The sequence below is a fragment of the Malaya genurostris genome, chromosome 2 (genome assembly GCF_030247185.1).
Source record: "Malaya genurostris strain Urasoe2022 chromosome 2, Malgen_1.1, whole genome shotgun sequence".
In the NCBI taxonomy this organism is placed as follows: domain Eukaryota; kingdom Metazoa; phylum Arthropoda; class Insecta; order Diptera; family Culicidae; genus Malaya; species Malaya genurostris.
In genome coordinates, this window is record NC_080571.1 from 347,671,457 (window position 1) to 347,688,702 (window position 17,246).

The following is a 17,246-nucleotide window of genomic DNA, read 5'->3' on the forward strand; positions in this document are numbered from 1 at the left end:
TAAATTGAATCAAGTTTTCATTAATATAAAAGAATTCTTCCAAATGGTTGATAGCGATTATTGGATTATCTACTTCAATCACGCTTCCATTACTTGGAACTGGTATAACTTTGAATACTTCAAAGTTATCCTTATTTATTATTACATTCTCCATTAAATATTTATGGAGTTATTGCTAAGTTTTACTCCGAATTTAATAGCAAGTGGGTCCCGCAGGATTGTATAACCCGCAGGTAGTTTTTTCTTAATACTGTTGTACACTTCCTCCAATTCGTTTTTATTCAAAGGATCTTGACGAATTGAACGATATTTTTGTATTATTCCTTCAGCTAACTGAGATGCTAACATCGTTGCTTCAAGAAGTTTCCTGGAGAATACTTCAATCTGCGTGATAGAATACCGTTCTTTTAAGGATATCATGCCTGTATTCAAATGGTATATCCTTTGATTCAGATCGTTGCCCATAACCTTTGCCTTTTCGTTTAGAATTTTCATCGTTTGAGAAATTTCATGAAGTTTCTGTTCCTCATGAATTCGCAACGATTTCAATTCTTCTTCCACATCATCGCCCCCAAAAAGGAGATCTTTAAGGAATCCGAGTATTCCTCTGCTTCTTTTTTGACGCGCGATTGCTTGAATTTCAAGAATAGCGTTATCACATTGTCTTTCAATAGAAGCTGCTAGCTCCGAAAGTGTTTTATCCTTAGTTTTATTTTGCGTAAATTCTAGTGCTTTCTTTAGATTCGCTTGAATATGATTTAACAGATCAATGTCTTCAATAGGATATATGTTGGATACAATATTTGTTCTCCATACTCCTCTTTTAACCATACAAGTTCCCATGTGATCAAATATTAATCCGCCGTCTGGTACTGGCTTTATATTCAAAGTATTTATTGCGTTTGCCAGAGATAATATTGTCATAGTAGCTAGAATAATCTTTTGTATTGTGCCAAACTGCTTTATTTTAGGTTTTGACTTTTTATCATAGTCGATATTTTTTGCCATATCTAGATTTGATATGCTTCCTACAAAATTTACCGTTGATGATCCTATTTTGCTACTATCTGTAGTTTTTTCGGGATCTTCGGATGAGGACGAATCCTCTTCTTTTCTTACGTCCAAAGCAGCTAACTTGACAGCAGGTCGATCATATTGTCCTTTGTTAGTTTTAACGGTTGCCGATCGAACTTGCCCGTCTTTGGCAATCATTGTTTTAATTATCCTTCCCTTAAGCCAAATTCCTTTTTTCTCTTCGTCGGCAAACACTACAATATCTCCTACTTCTAACGGTTTAGCTTTAGTTTGCCACTTACATCTTTTTCCCAACGTTGGGAGGTATTCCTTGACCCATCGATCCCAATAATTTTTGCAGACCATTTGGGCTCTTACCCACTGTCTGCGAGTTACCTCTGCCTTTGATGCTTCATTAATAGAGCAAACGGCTTCTCCTGCACAACCTATTAAAAAGTGGTTAGGAGTGAGTACTTCATCGTCCTCGTATTCGAGTGGAATATGAGTTAGAGGTCGACTGTTTATTATAAACTCAGCCTCTGTTAATGCTGCTCTAAGAGTATGTTCTGGAATAGTGGGTTGAGCATTGTTTAATAAGCTTTTAACTTCCTTTACCATTCTTTCCCATGCACCACCGAAATGTGGTGAAACAGGAGGATTAAAATGCCATTTAATTCCATCATCTGATGTTCTTCTTAGCATTTTTCTAAATTCATTGTTAGCTCCAACGAAATTGGTTCCGTTGTCACTAAATAATTCTTGCACTCGTCCTCTTCGAAATTGTAAATTTCTCAGACAAATAATAAACGAGTCTGCACTCATATCTTGAGCCAACTCTAAATATACGGCTCTAGTTACCATGCACGTAAATAGACATCCCCAGCGCTTCTCAGAGCGTCTACCAATCGTTACATTATATGGACCAAAATAATCTGTTCCTGTAAATGTAAACGGTTTGCAATAAGGTGTTGTTCGGAAATCCGGCAAGGCAGCCATAATTGGTGGGAACGGTTTCGCAGACATGTTATTGCAATACTGACAGTTTCTCCTGACTGTTTTAATTGCAACTCTCATATTTGTTATCCAGAATCTTTGGCGGACTGCCGCGATAACTGTCTCCGTCTTTTTATGATGATATTTCTCATGGTAAAAACGAAGTATCAGCGTGCTTATATGGTGTTTATAGGATAAAATAATTGGTTTCCTTGCCGATATCGGCAAACATGTCGCATTTTCTATTCGTCCTTTAGATACCATAATTCCATTATGAAGTCTTTCAGGATTTAGATTTCTGATTTCACTTTCTTTATGGACATTTTCACCACGCTCGAGAGTATCAATTTCTTTAGGATATGATTCCCATTGCGCCTTTTGAATAAGGATGTTCTCAGCATAATCTAGATTATCCTTGTTTATATATTTGCTAAATGATTTTTTACCTATTTTCATTCTTAAATAGTCAATATATTTAAAAATGATCGCAACCGATCGCCTTAGTGTCTTCCAATTTGAGCACCAGTTGGTGTGAATTGATCTAAAGGCATTAATACTTTTATCCCGTATAACATGTAACGGTTTTAGTTCTAAAGAAGTTTCCTTAAACTCCTTTTCTTCAGGCCAGTTTTCCTCTGGTTCGTATAAAAAGTTTGGTCCTTTGAACCAAATAGATTCACGGTTTATAGTTTTTGTGGCTTCATCTGCTGGGTTATCCTTACTATTAACCCATTTCCATTGGTTAATAAAAGACTTTTCTAGGATTTCCCCAATTCTAAGTGCAACAAATTGTTTATATTTACGATGTTCTGATCGGATCCATGCTAAAACTGTTTTTGAGTCAGACCAGAAAACTGTTCCCTTTATTGGAAGTCGTAACTCGTTTTCAACGGTTTTTGCTAATCGTGTTCCAAGTACCGCAGCTTGTAATTCGAGTCGGGGTATGGATAGCATTTTTGTAGGAGCAACTCTTACCTTTGCTGCTACTATGTTTATGTAAACAGTTCCTTCGCATATACTTTTCAAGTATATAACTGTTGCGAATGCATTTTCGGAGGCATCCACAAATACGTGTAGCTCCTGCTCAGTGGGATTCGGCAACTGACAGTAAGAACGCGGTATTCTTAATGATTTTACTTTTTCGAGTCTTGTTAACCAATTTTGCCAGTTTTCCTTGATTTTCACTGGAACTGGTTCGTCCCATCCTATTCCGGTTTTCCAAAGTTCTTGTATTAAAACTCGTGATTGGACGGTAATGTTTGACAGTAGACCTAAGGGGTCATAAACGCTTACACTTTCTCATATGATTCTTCATCATTTCCGAGCAACTTTGTTTTATCGTCTGATCTATTTTCTTTCGGAATATTTTCCAGCAGCTTTTTCGAATTTGAAATAAAGCTGCGTATATTGAAATGCCCATGTCTATGGATTTCAATGACCTCATTTATCACCTTTGATGCTGCTTCAACACTCTCGAAGCTATCGAGATAGTCATCCACATAGTGATTCTTTTCTATTGCTCTGACAGCATCTGGTTTTGTCTCTTGAAAAATTCGTGCGTTTGTATTTTTTACAAATTGCGCACATGCTGGTGAGCAAGTAGCCCCAAATGTCATTACTTGCATAACGTATATATGGGGATCAGCTTCAAAGTCTGTTCTAAATAAAAACCTTTGAGCGTTTTGATCCTCTTTTCGTATTCTTACTTGGTGAAACATTTCTTGTATATCACCGGTTATAGCAAAAATACCTTCTCTAAACCTTATTAGTATTCCTAACAAGGAAGCAGTTGCATCAGGCCCGGACAATAATTTTGTGTTCAATGATTCTCCGTTTACCTTCGCAGCCGCGTCAAACACCAATCTAGGTTTTATTGGTAATTTATTTTGATTCACTACTGTAAAGTGGGGCAGATAAAAAATTTTTGGATTATACTCGCCTGCCTCTGACAGCGTAAGCTTTCGCGCATAACCTTTTTGTACATATTCTTCTATTTTGTTTATGTACCAATTTTTTAACTCAGAATTCTTGAGCATCTTTTTCTCTTGATACTGTAACCTTTTTAGGGCAGCATTAAAACTGTTTGGGAATTGGACATTGTCATCCTTCCAAAGTAAGCCAATTTCATAGCTTCCTTCTTTATATTTTATTGTGTCATTCATGATGGAGCTAGCTCTACTAGTTTCCTTTGACACTAATGTCTTCTTCGGCACCATCACTCCGAATGCTTCTGTGCTAAAGTATTCCTCCATCTTTCTGTTAATAGATTCTACTGTGATAATTTCTTTATTCATCATAACATGATTGTTACGATTTGGTTTACCCAGTACCCGTCCTGATAAAATCCAACCAAGCTTGCTCTTTTGTGCAACTGGCTCATTGAATTTACCGGTTTTAATTTCATCTGAAACTATTAGGTATGAATGTGGCAAACCTAATAGTAACGTCGGAGTAGCATTATTGTAAGCCTGCAAATCAATATCACTGATGTAAGGATATCTTTGTTTTAGTTCCTGAACCTTGAGCGACTGTGAAGGAAGACTTAATTCCGATACACTCCTGATATGTTTGAGGATGTATGGTTTCTTATCTTTCCCTGATATTTTCACAGATATTTCTACACTTTCCATTTCTTGTTGTAATTCCCCATTTGTCCACGAAAGGGTTAATGGATTATTTCTCCCTTTAATTTTTAATTTTGTCCTTATATCGTCCCGAATTAGGCTTACCGATGATCCAGGATCAATAAAGGCGAAAGTGTGAACCTTATTATTCTTGTTTTCTAAAGTAACTGGAATAATTTGGTATAAAATTGAATCTTTTGCCTTCGTATGAAGATTAACTCGGTCCATATTCATGGCGTCATTATTCAAGTTCTTGTGTAGTAATGAATGATGTCTTTTTTGACATTCATTCGTGCCACATTTTTTGAACAATTTACATTCGCTTGCTTTATGATTGTTATACGTACAACAAGCGTAACATAATCCGTGTTTGTTCACCAAGGTGTATCTCTGATGAATGTCCATCCCCTTAAATTTGGAACAATCAACTGTTCTATGTTTGTCTTTACATACAAAACATAGAACAGCTCTTTTAACCCGCGAAATTTCGCTATTATTTGTTTTCTTTTCATGAACGAGTATTCGTTCATTACGTATTGGCTTCTCACTTTTTTCAGAGAGTAGCATTGTCGCCAATCTTTCATGGGGTTTCAACCAATCGTTGAAATCTTTTAAATTAGGGATGAAAATATTATCATCACTTAAATCTTTTATATCAGCAATGTATTTCAACCATTGTTGATGCAGATTACTTGGCAACTTGGCCACTAAATCACGAATCAATCTTGGATCGTTCAAATATTCTTCGTGTTTTATTACAATCATATTATTAACCAATCGGTCAATAGACGTTATAAAGTCTATGACAGTTTGAGGTAATTCAAACTTCGGATTCCTTTGAGTAAGGACATCACTTAGTAGATTGGAATAGATAATTTCTGGACTTCCGAATCGCAGATTTAATTTTTTCATTATCAGCTCTGCATTGCCTTTATCAATGAGCAAGGTACTCACTAATTTTAAGGCGTCTCCTTTTAAATATTTTTGGAGACGATTCAAATTTTCTAATTGAGAGAAACCACCTTCTTTTGTAGTTTCTTCGAATGTGGCTTTAAAACGAGGCCATACCTTGTATGAGCCATCGAAATACGGCAGCTCCATCAAGGATTGCCTTTTGAGAATACTCAGGACATTATTCTCTTGTGGTTCAATTTTGATTTCTTTAATTGAATCCACCAAATTTTTCATTGAATCCCTTTGGATTCTCAACATTTCTTCAAACCCTGAATGGGGAGAAGAGTCTCTTTTTTTTAAGCTAAGAATTTCTGATTCGATGGTTTTGCATTTAATACATAACCATCGTTCAGATTTTCCCGGTCTTCTAAGTAGTTTAGCACATGACAAATGAAACCAACGGTCACATTCGTCACATGCCACTAAATCTTCTTTATTGTCGGGTTCATTGCACAATCTGCAATGCCCGTTCTTATTGACTACAAATGGATGCGTCATTTTAGTAGAGCAGTTACCTTACGAAGGTTAATCTCTACTTTTTCAATATTATTACAAAAAGGAAAAACTGATATTTTTTTTTTTCTTCTAGCTTTCGAATTGAGATTCGAACGAAACCTGGCTTCCTAGCTTAGATACTTTAATGTAAACACATACCTCTATTTAATTTATCACCCGTCGTTTTTGTCGGTCGAATATCTCCAGCCGTTTGCCGGTTGAATTCTCCAGCCGTATCTCGGTTGAATATCCTTCACCAGCCGTTTGCCGGTTGAATTTTATTCACTACCCGCTGCCGATCCTAATTTTCGCAGGCCGTTTGCTGGTTGAATTCACCAGCCGTTTGCCGGTTGAATATCCTTCACCAGCCGTTTGCCGGTTGAATATCCTTCACCAGCTGTTTGCGGGTTGAATTTTCTTCACTATCCGCTGCCGACCCTATTTTTCGCCAGCCGTTTGCTGGTTGAATTCACCAGCCGTTTGCCGGTTGAATATCCTTCACCAGCTGTTTGCTGGTTGAATTTCACTCTTGCAACTACGAACTTTCGCGTAAAGAGCACATCAAACACTTGTCACCGCATTGGAAGTATACTTTCCAGGATTGCCGAATCACGTCAGAATTTTCACTCTTGCAACTACGAACTTTCGCGTAAAGAGCACATCAAACACTTGTCACCGCGTTGGAAGTAAATTTATATACTTTCCAGGATTGCCGAATTACGTCGGATTTTTCACTCTTGCAACTACGAACTTTCGCGTAAAGAGCACATCAAACACTTGTCACCGCGTTGGAAGTAAATTTATATACTTTCCAGGATTGCCGAATTACGTCGGATTTTTCACTCTTGCAACAGCAAACTTTCGCGTAAAGAGCACATCAAACACTTGTCACCGCATTGGAAGTAAATTTATATACTTTCCAGGATTGCCGAATTACGTCGGATTTTTCACTCTTGCAACAGCAAACTTTCGCGTAAAGAGCACATCAAACACTTGTCACCGCATTGGAAGTAAATTTATATACTTTCCAGGATTGCCGAATTACGTCGGAATTTTCACTCTTGCAACTACGAACTTTCGGCGTAAAGAGCACATTAAAACATTCGTCACCGCATTGAAAGTAAATTTATATACTTTCCAGGATTGCCGAATCACGTCGGGGTCACCATTTAAATTTTCCAACTACTGAAAATTTCTTCCTACACGAAGTAGGGATTTTTTTTTTTAATTTTTTTTTTAACTCTCGTTTTCCCTTGTGGAAAACGAGCTCCTTCCAAACGAAGGGATTTCTTTCTTCTCGTCAAAAAGAAACACGAGTTGTTTCCTAACTAAAAACAGACTACTTTATTATTTCCATCTTACATCTATATGTACACTTTTCTTATTCTATTACTACACTTCAAACCTCAAAGGGACAGACAAATATGCTAATTTTACCTGCTGATTTACCTTTATCTTTGCGCGTCTCAATAGAGACCAATTGATATGGGTTTTCCCATTCAGAGGAGATGCAAAAGAAATAATATATTTATTTCCTGTCTATACTGTGCGCCGATTTTGTCTAGACGCTACATCCTAACAAAACATTATACAAATTTTATAACTCAGCCTATTATTCTAGGATCGGCCTGATTTTACGATTCTACTTACGGCCGTCTCGTCAGAAGAAATCTTCCATAAATATTAAAATTAATTCGAGCGTCCGCGACACCAGTGATGGCCCATCTTGCCTTTGTATTGTTTGTTTATAATTTAATTTTGTGTTTTAATTCGATTGTGTTTTTTGCACATGTGTTGTTCATTTATTTTCTTGTAGGTTATGTTTGGTTGTATTATTATTTTCGATTATTTTATATTTTTCGATTGTAAATTCTTTTACATTGACTCCCGATGATGTTTCGCGGCGTCGCCACACGGATCCACTCTAGGACGAGAAAAAATTTTTCTTCCGCGAACAGAAATACACAAAATTTTATCGCACTAGTGCGAAACGATATGCTAACACTTTGAGAGCTTCACCGGAAGTCCATTTTTCATCTTTTGTGCTAGTGCCGGTGATATTTAGACTGATTGTTGCAGTTTAATACAGCAACGATAAACATAAACAAACAAGTTTGTTTTACATCGTAGCAACTAGCATAAAGCGTTGCCAGAAACGATCTCCTTCCACATTTTCAAACTATCGCAATGAAAGGGAGTAATTTGCTAGGCTTACTTGTTCAGGCTGTGAACCAAACATTGGCGGTTCGTTTGTATGGGACTTAGGGGTATTATTATTTGTATTTGATAAAGATATGCATATCGCGTCAAAAAGTTCACATATGAATGAAATGATATCGTTTGACAAATAAGTTGACATCTTATATTTTTTTAAATTAACTATTAAAATTAAATTTTCTGACTATCAATACTACTTGCAATATTAACAGCAAGTATGCCGAAATATGAATTTCAAGCTGATTAATTATTTCATTATCGCTTATTTCACATTATTCTGTTTTGTTCACTATTCTCGGTTTGTTTAGTCATCGAATAATACTAATAACCAAAACATAAAACTGTCACGTATTTTCAATGGACGAATAAAATCTAATAGCCTCATCTCCGTTTTTTATTGTTTCAATCGTAAATAATCGCATTCAAAACAAACGAAGAGAGAGAAAGCAATTTCGTTTCTTCCTTGAACAAAAGAGAGTAGAAATTTCAATATCATTCCTTTCCAATGTGGTAGGAACAGGTCAACTTAGTCAAATTTCAGTTCTCATTCATTCTTCAATAAGTTAAAAATCTGTGAAGTTTGGAGCTCCGTAAGCTAGCTCGCTTTGACAAAACAGTACTAATGTAAAATATACACGCTTTAGCGATTTTATGCTGTAAATATTTATTTAGTGCCACTATCGAATAAGTATTTATTATAAAATCAACAACAGACAGTTTCAACAGACTTCGTAGCCGATTCTTAGTGTTACTGGCGTTAGAGACCAGTTTTTTCTTGGCTCTTCTCTGGAGCCACCAATGTTACTGGCGTTAGAGACCAGTTTTTTCTTGGCTCCTCTCTGGAGCCACCAATGTTAATAACGAAAGCCTTCCTTTCGTGCTGATAACGTGAATTCGATCTTCGTGAGTTCTCGTCCTCGCTGGAGAACACCAATGTTACTGGCGAGACTCTTTTCTCGAGTCACCAATGTTATTGACCGCAGAGATTCCTTTCTGCGGCCACCAATGTTACTAAGGGGTATCTGGATGAAGCCTAGTGTAATTGTTTCGCAGCCGGATAGCTCTCGTAGCGGTCTATCCACCTTGAAATCAATTCCACTTGGGCTGTTTTCGGATGAGTAACAATTTCCCCCTGACTGCAGTGAATTGCAAGTGCTTTATTTTAACAAAATCTTAACTATATATACAAGTATTTTCCTTACAACAAATGTAAATGTTGCGCGACATTAACCGCAACATTCTCGGTTTTCCCTTTCTATCCCATTGCGGGATCCTAACTCACACTGATATCTAGCTATGTCAGCGCGCGCATCTAGTTTTACCTGCTTGTTTACAAAGGTATTATTTACTTCATACATCCTGGTGCGCGGCTCAGACCGATGCTGTTTGTGTACATATTTTAGTCCTTATCGAAAGCTGAGCGGAAAGATTTTATTGCTCTAAATGTGGAAATTCCTATATTTGGCCCTAGACCCGCTTGAAGAGCGGCTTGTCTCGGCTTGCACACAAATCATAAATCTATACCTGCTTAATTGAGGTACTACAACCGCTTGAAGAGCGGTTTAGTTTTGTTCATTATTTTCTTAATACTTTACAATGTCTAGACCCACTCTTTGGGCCATCGGATAAATCCCTGTGTTTAATTATAAACTGATATAATTGAATTATTAAACTGATATAATTGCATTACTAAACTGATATAATTGCATTACTAAACTGATACAATTGCATTACTAAACTGGTCCGTAACACTTAGCGTCAGAGATGTCCATCTCCTCTGTGTGACGAAGAGTAAGCAAAATTTCTCCCCTCGCACTGACAACTTCAACGAGAGCTCTTCTCTTTCACATATATACACCACTGTTGTAAAAAGTGTGCACGCATCATGATTGCGTTTGTTTATTTCCTTTTGCCTCCTCCACTGAATCGCACCAAAGTGCTAGAGCAGAGCTAATAAATTCTCTGAGGTGGATTCCGATACTTTCACTGAGGTTTACCCGCCGGTGAGCACTCTGGTGTATGGTTTGCGTATAAGTAACGTGGGGCACGCAAAATCAGCAAAATAAAACAATTTATCGTTGAACTTTCGTTTTTTCTCGCAAATTTTTCATAGCAAGGCCAGATCTACTCTCTATTAATTGAAGTTCACAGAAGTGTTCGCTCACCATCACGCGCCAGTGATCACTTGGGTGTATTTAGGCGAGAGCACGTGAGAGCGATTCGTGCGAAAAGAATGTGATTCGCTCGCACCTGCTTCTTTCAACACAAGCATGCACTCAAAGTCTGTCTAATGGAAACTGAGAAGAACGGCGATTTCTTCTTTGTGTGGAGCACACCAAATGTATCCGCAGTGTAAAATTGAAACTTACGCTCTGGTGTACAACTCTAGTGCAATGCCATCTCTGCTTAGCGTTCAGAATCATTGCATGGTTACATTGAAATAAGGATCACGGTATTCGTTACCATGTTAAAGGAATAAATCAAAAAGAGTGTATAAATGAATTTTGGTAGAAAATGTATCATGCATCATCTAAAGAATGATTTCTGTTACTTCTACCCTATTCACTCATATACAAGCACATGATAATTTTTATAATTTAACAGTACAACTTTTTTTTCAGAGCGTAGCAAGTGTCATAACCAAGGAGGGCTTATGAAAAAATTCATATAACTTGATGAAAACCGAAATTTAATTTTATTTTATTTAATTTGACGAAAATCGATACTTTTTGTGCAACTTAGGGTATTCGTGTGGGGTGGATGTAGTACGTCCCTCTAAAAAGGAGATGTAAAGTTTGTAACAGCGCAACTCCGGAACTACTGAACGGATTGCTATCAAATTTGGCACAAAGAAGCTCTTCAGAAATGATCATTAGGACATTTTCAGGGGGGAAAGTGTGTAGGAAGTGTCCTTAACATGGGGGGAGAGGGTCAATGAAGAGAATCGACATTTAGACTAGAAGTAGGGGATTTTTAAAATAAATTTTAATCTCCATTTTTTATAAAACAAGAGAGTGGCAAGAATTTCAAGGTCGTATTTTTCTTTAAATAATTTCAAAAGATCTGGTTCCATTTTGCCGGGGAATTCAAAGAACTAAGGGAAAATAATCTTTGTCTGCCTATGAACGTGAGTGTATTCAAGTCTGAGCATAACTACGAAACAACTTAACGAATCGCCACCAAGTTTGGCACATGTACCAAAGCTGGGAATCGATATTTTTTGAAAAGCACAGATACTTTCTACACTACTCAGGGTAATCATGAAGGAGATCTGTAGTAAGTTCACTGACAAAAAGGAAGTTAAATAAAAATAGATTATAAGGTTATTTAGAGGGTGTGAGAGTGGAGTAAGTGCCCCGAACATGGAAAGTGAAAGGGAAAATTGATCGGGTTTTACGAAAAATTGGTACTTCTTTACGAGTACAGTATATTTCTAGCAGGTTCACAAAAATATTCACAAGAGTGAGGGGGAATAAATATTCTCAACATTGATTTGAATTGACGAAATCATACAACTAATGTGCATTTTATTATGTAAATTGAAAAAAACTGTCGACTCAAGGTAATGGAAATAAGTTTACAACAACATTAGTATTAATTGAATCGTTATTCCATAAGTTTTCCTCCCCGATGAACGGCCAAAATGGTTAAAGCCTTGGTAAAATAAATTATATAAAAATGTTATTCTATAGTACGAATGTAGTTATGATGTTAAACAGCCTTTCGTTATAAAATAATCATTATCAGATGGAAAATTTTGAACAATTCATGATGCCATAAAATTTTTATAAAGAGGAGGTATGTAGATCGATTGAGGCGAGGAAGTACGGAAGTACGTTACAAGCACATATAGATATGAAATTCGGAGGTTACTAAGAAGGTATTAATAGAGAGAAAGGTGTTTTAAATGTTTCTAATAAAAGGGTTCAAATATAAAACTGACCCAGTTTGTCGAAAATACCATGAAAATTATGATTATTGTGAGATCTGAGATGGGACACTGATCATTCGCAATCTGAACATGAACGGAGTATTGTTCAATCGAGTTGCCGTCTAAGTTATGTTTCACTACAAGAGTATTTCACTAAGCAGGACAACTTCGAGAATTTTTTTCGGCCTTCCCTTCACGAAACATTTCTGAGCAACGCCGGGTAATTCAGCTAGTCAACAATAAAATCAAAAATTTAAAATTTTAAACGGTCCTGGCAGTGTTGTATGGCAAGAATCCGGCAGAAATATAACCGTTAATAACCGCTAAGCGAAGTTCTCTGCCGGAAATGGTTTATTTATTTATTTTTTAGGTATAATCATCAGACAGAATACGGTCCTAATGATAGTTTCTTAATTATACAACAAAATCAAGAATTCTACTGCGTGATAGATTGAAGTCCAATCCTAATGATACGTGATTGAATATAGTGGTTTTCAGTTTGACATAGAATGCGACGGAATCGTCGCAGGATTGCGAAATAATGAGCGTCAGAACCACTGATGCCAGGTTTGCAGATTGGTATGTAAATTTGCAATTTCGTTTGTTAGCAGACTTTGCAATTAAGCCGACTATTTTGCAGATTTTCGAAATTTTTATAAACAATCATCCATTTTAATGACTTTTGCTATTACTGTAGGGTTTTCGTTCGGTTTTTTCGTCATACTTCTAAATATTGAGGTCGCATAGGACCATTTCTAATACGCAGACGCCTAAAATTTCACCTGGCATCGCTGACAGAAAATTGGACAGTTTTTTAACCCCTTCGCTGTCTGTTGTATTGAAATTAACTAGCATTAGAGCCAAAAGAAAAATTAATCGGCTGTTGGATTGAGGCCAATTGCATTTTCAACTGGTAAAATTCCTTAGCGACAATTGTTATTTCATTGTTCATCGAAAGCATCAACAAATGTATATCTGTCAAAGACGACCAACTTTTTAGAGTAGACAAATAGCACAATCGATTAAAGCACGAGGTTTTGAAAACCAAGGCGTCGATTAATACAAAGTATACATGAAAAGGGAACATACTAAGCACAAAATAATCATTATGTACGATTCAGACGATCCGTCTTCTTTTGTCACAGTCAATCTCCGTCACCGGCACCGTCAACATTAATTACATGCATTCTTATGGAGCCATTCACACGTAACGTCACCGTCACGGAACGTCTTGACGGACGGAGCGTGTGAACGTTCCGGTAAAGAAAGTATTAAACTAATTTTGACGGAAGCTGACGTTTCGGTGACGGTGACGGAAGGAGGCGGATCGTCTGAATCGTACATTATGTCAAATAAATAGCACACGCCGTAATCATACACATTATCAATATGAATTAATTATGACTGAAGTTTTCTTAATAATAAATAAAAAATTAGTTGTTGTAACGGTCAATTTAAAAAATATTTTTTTCTGGCTTGTGGTCTCGAAGGGGTTGAATTGATGCGAATGACAGTTTCGCTATCTTTGCGGCATTTTGTCGCTATCTTATCGCATCGCAATCTTTTCTAGCCGACAGTGAAAATCACTATAATAGCTTTGTTAGCACCATAGTTAGTTCGTCGTAAAGGAAGTCAAAGAAATGAACTGTTGCGAAGAGCACGGGGTCGTCTGATCGTCTGGTGGTAAAATTAATATGTTATTTGTCATAGCTCGACTGCAATTTCTTTCAAAAATGTATGTATAAAGGTTACCTATTGCCCGTTATCACAAAAAAGTGTGATATATACTTCTTACGGAAAAAAATTAAATAAAAAACCGAAAAATCAAAATTTGAAAAGTTTTTGCTAATATTTTTCCTGTGTCATGGGGCTAGTTTCCTTACCCTCGCTGCGATGTTTTTATTGCTTTGTTTACAAAAGTCAGTATGATGTCATTCATTCTTACGGACAAAAGGCATATCTTGCAGAGTGATCACCATTGATAAAAATTGCAACAGCGCACAAGTTTATGAGTGGTAAGGGTGTGATTCATAACAATTATTATTAAAAATGATGAAAGTGATTCAACAATTCTACAGATCCAACCAAGAAGTGAAAATCGTTGCCATAGATTAACGCTCGTCAAATAACAACGGTGATGGAAGACTTGAACTCACAGTTCGCTCATTGTTCGTTAAGGTCATCAAATGACCCTCAACAGCAGCAGTCGCAGTATGGAACACTCCCAGATAGTGGACCGGATGGTGTTGGTGTACCCGGTATGGTAATGATGGGTCGGAAGGGACCTGCTGTGCCACCAAAACCGAAAAAACCTTCACCATCGACGGTGCCTCCACAGGTTCCGAAAAGTTCTCACGTCAAACAGTACATTGAGCCGTCGTATTCTACACTACTTCAGGGTCAAACCGGTCAAGCGGGCTTGGAGGAACATGCTTATACGAATACATCATTTGGTGCCGGACCTGCTGGCAAGATGGGGATCCGAAAAATAACTTTAGATAATGCTGTAGAATTACAACAGCAGAAGGAAGCTTTGGAGCACCACAAACGTATGATGCAGATTAAAATGCAGCAAAGAGGACAAGCGGATGGTGCTGTTTATGAGAACACTGCTCCACGGTACTGCGAAGGAACTTACGCAAATGTTTCAGGGCGGTCGCAAAACGGAGATGGATTGATTTACAGTAATATAGTTCATGGTGCCGGACAGAAGAAGCCATTTATACAAAGACAAATATCTGATGAACTTCCTCCTCCACCAGCTCAGGATGTACAAGGCCAAATGTTGAATGAGTTATCTTTGGAAGAAAATGATGATGAATTTCCACCTCCTCCTAGTCCAGTTAGTTCATCGTATAGCGAACTACGGCGAGCGACAGATCCGCCCTCAACTGGATGTCAACCACAACCAACGTACAACATGGTTGGTCCAGGTGCTGCCGGTCAGACTTACAGTAATTTGGCTCAAAATAATCAGATTTATGCGAACAATGTTCATCATCAATCGTTGTATGGAACTTACGGCATGAGTTCCCAAGGCTCTACCACGTATGAATCGATTTACGAACCGATCAATCCTAGACCTTCCAGTCAAATGTCCGGAAGATCAAACTATTCACTGTACACACCGTATGTGAATTCTCGCGGTATAAATAGTCCCAACGATAGCCTGATCACTAATGCGTCTAATCAACTTCCTCCGCATAATGCTCCAAAAGAATCCGAAGTGGATACTTTGACAGATTTGTTGGTGCAATCAATGGATAACGTGCAGGATTCTGATTCATTCGGAACATGTGTCAAATGTTGCGAGCGAGTGATTGGTGAAAATACGGGCTGTACGGCGATGGATCAGGTGTACCACATTGCCTGCTTCACATGCCACCAATGTCAGATCAATCTGCAGGGAAAACCGTTTTATGCTTTGGATGGTCAACCGTACTGCGAAGAGGATTATCTGAACACGCTGGAGAAATGTTCGGTTTGTTTGAAACCTATCCTTGAACGAATCCTGCGTGCCACGGGAAAACCGTATCATCCCCAGTGCTTTACTTGCATAATCTGTGGTAAATCTCTGGACGGAATTCCATTTACCGTGGATGCAACCAATCAAATCCACTGCATCGAAGATTTCCATAAAAAGTTTGCACCACGATGCTGCGTTTGCAACATGCCAATTATGCCGGAACCGGGTCAAGATGAAACAATTCGTGTTGTAGCTTTGGATCGCAGTTTTCACATAAACTGTTACAAGTGCGAAGATTGCAGTCTCCTGCTCTCGTCGGAAGCCGAAGGACGCGGTTGTTATCCGCTCGATGACCATATCCTCTGCAAGAGTTGCAACGCTAAGCGGGTTCAAGCGTTGACCAGTCACATGACGACCGAGTTGTAAGTTCCAACTCGTCAACGTCAACATTGAATGAATTCGCCCTCACTGCCGTGTTTCTAGAAAACTAGGAAGGCAGAAATCGGAAAGTTTTCTTCTCATTCGGTACTAAGTTCGGTATTGAGTTGAAAATTTTTGTTTGGATAGCGCACAAAATTACGACCGTAAAAAGTAAAAAGACGACATTTGTTTGTTATACTACTCTTGGCTGTTAATTTAGTTTTAGGTGAGTCACTGTAAAAAAAAACGTATCGCTCGAACATTTTATCGTGTCTATTTAAAATTTTTCAATAATAATAATTATACTTGGCAACGCTCATAAATATATACATGTTTTAGACTTCTATCCATACGCATTTATGAAATCTAATCATTCCACTAAATAAATACTATTGATACTAAATATATCGTATATCACCAAACTGCATGTTAAGATCGAATTCAAATGTAAACCTAGATAAACTTTAACCATTGCCAATAGTGAGTAGCATATTGTATTTAGAAAACAAAGGATTTTAATCTTGTTAAATTATGATACCTGAATATTTTCGTCATAGTTTCAGTGCATTAATCTTTCGCATTTACAAATGCCTGGTGTTGTAGCGTCGGAATATTACAATGGATTGTAAGAATCAAAATGAATAATAAATTGGTGTCATGGGCATGTAAACAGTCTTTGCTATATTTTTAAAAGAAATTTCAAACGTACAGAATATTGCAAGTAGCAATTCATGGACCGGTAGTCAAGTATTTAGGATTCAAATGAAGCGACCCGTATTTCTATAGGCAGCTGTTTTTATTTAGTTATATTTTCGATTTACGGTTCTGAAAAATGTGAAAAATTTCGTTTTCACGGGCATTGTTCAAAAGTATGCAATCATATTTGCCCGGATTGTCGGTCCAATTCACAGGCCACAGGCGTATGTTCGATCCCCGATCTGGAAGGATTCTTATAGTGTCAGTAGGATCGTAGCACCAGCCATGCAGTACTGGTTCTGTACTCTCTATGAATCGGTTGTAATTTTATCATGAACTGCCTTTTTTTTGCTGTATGTACGCGAAAGTAATTGCATTGAAAGGGAACACGTTACACACCGGGTGGCGCCTATCGAGCCCAGATATGTTCTCACTA

General features: G+C 37.5%; 1 protein-coding gene across 1 annotated transcript; it reads left to right on the top strand.

Moving 5' to 3' along the window:
• Positions 1-14,128: 14,128 nt before the first annotated feature.
• LOC131432040 (lipoma-preferred partner homolog) lies at positions 14,129-16,784 on the top strand. Its single transcript, XM_058598081.1, has 2 exons — positions 14,129-14,243; positions 14,307-16,784. The coding sequence occupies exon 2, from the start codon at positions 14,366-14,368 to the stop codon at positions 16,118-16,120; it is 1,755 nt and encodes a 584-aa protein (XP_058454064.1). The 5' UTR covers positions 14,129-14,243; positions 14,307-14,365; the 3' UTR covers positions 16,121-16,784.
• Positions 16,785-17,246: the final 462 nt, after the last annotated feature.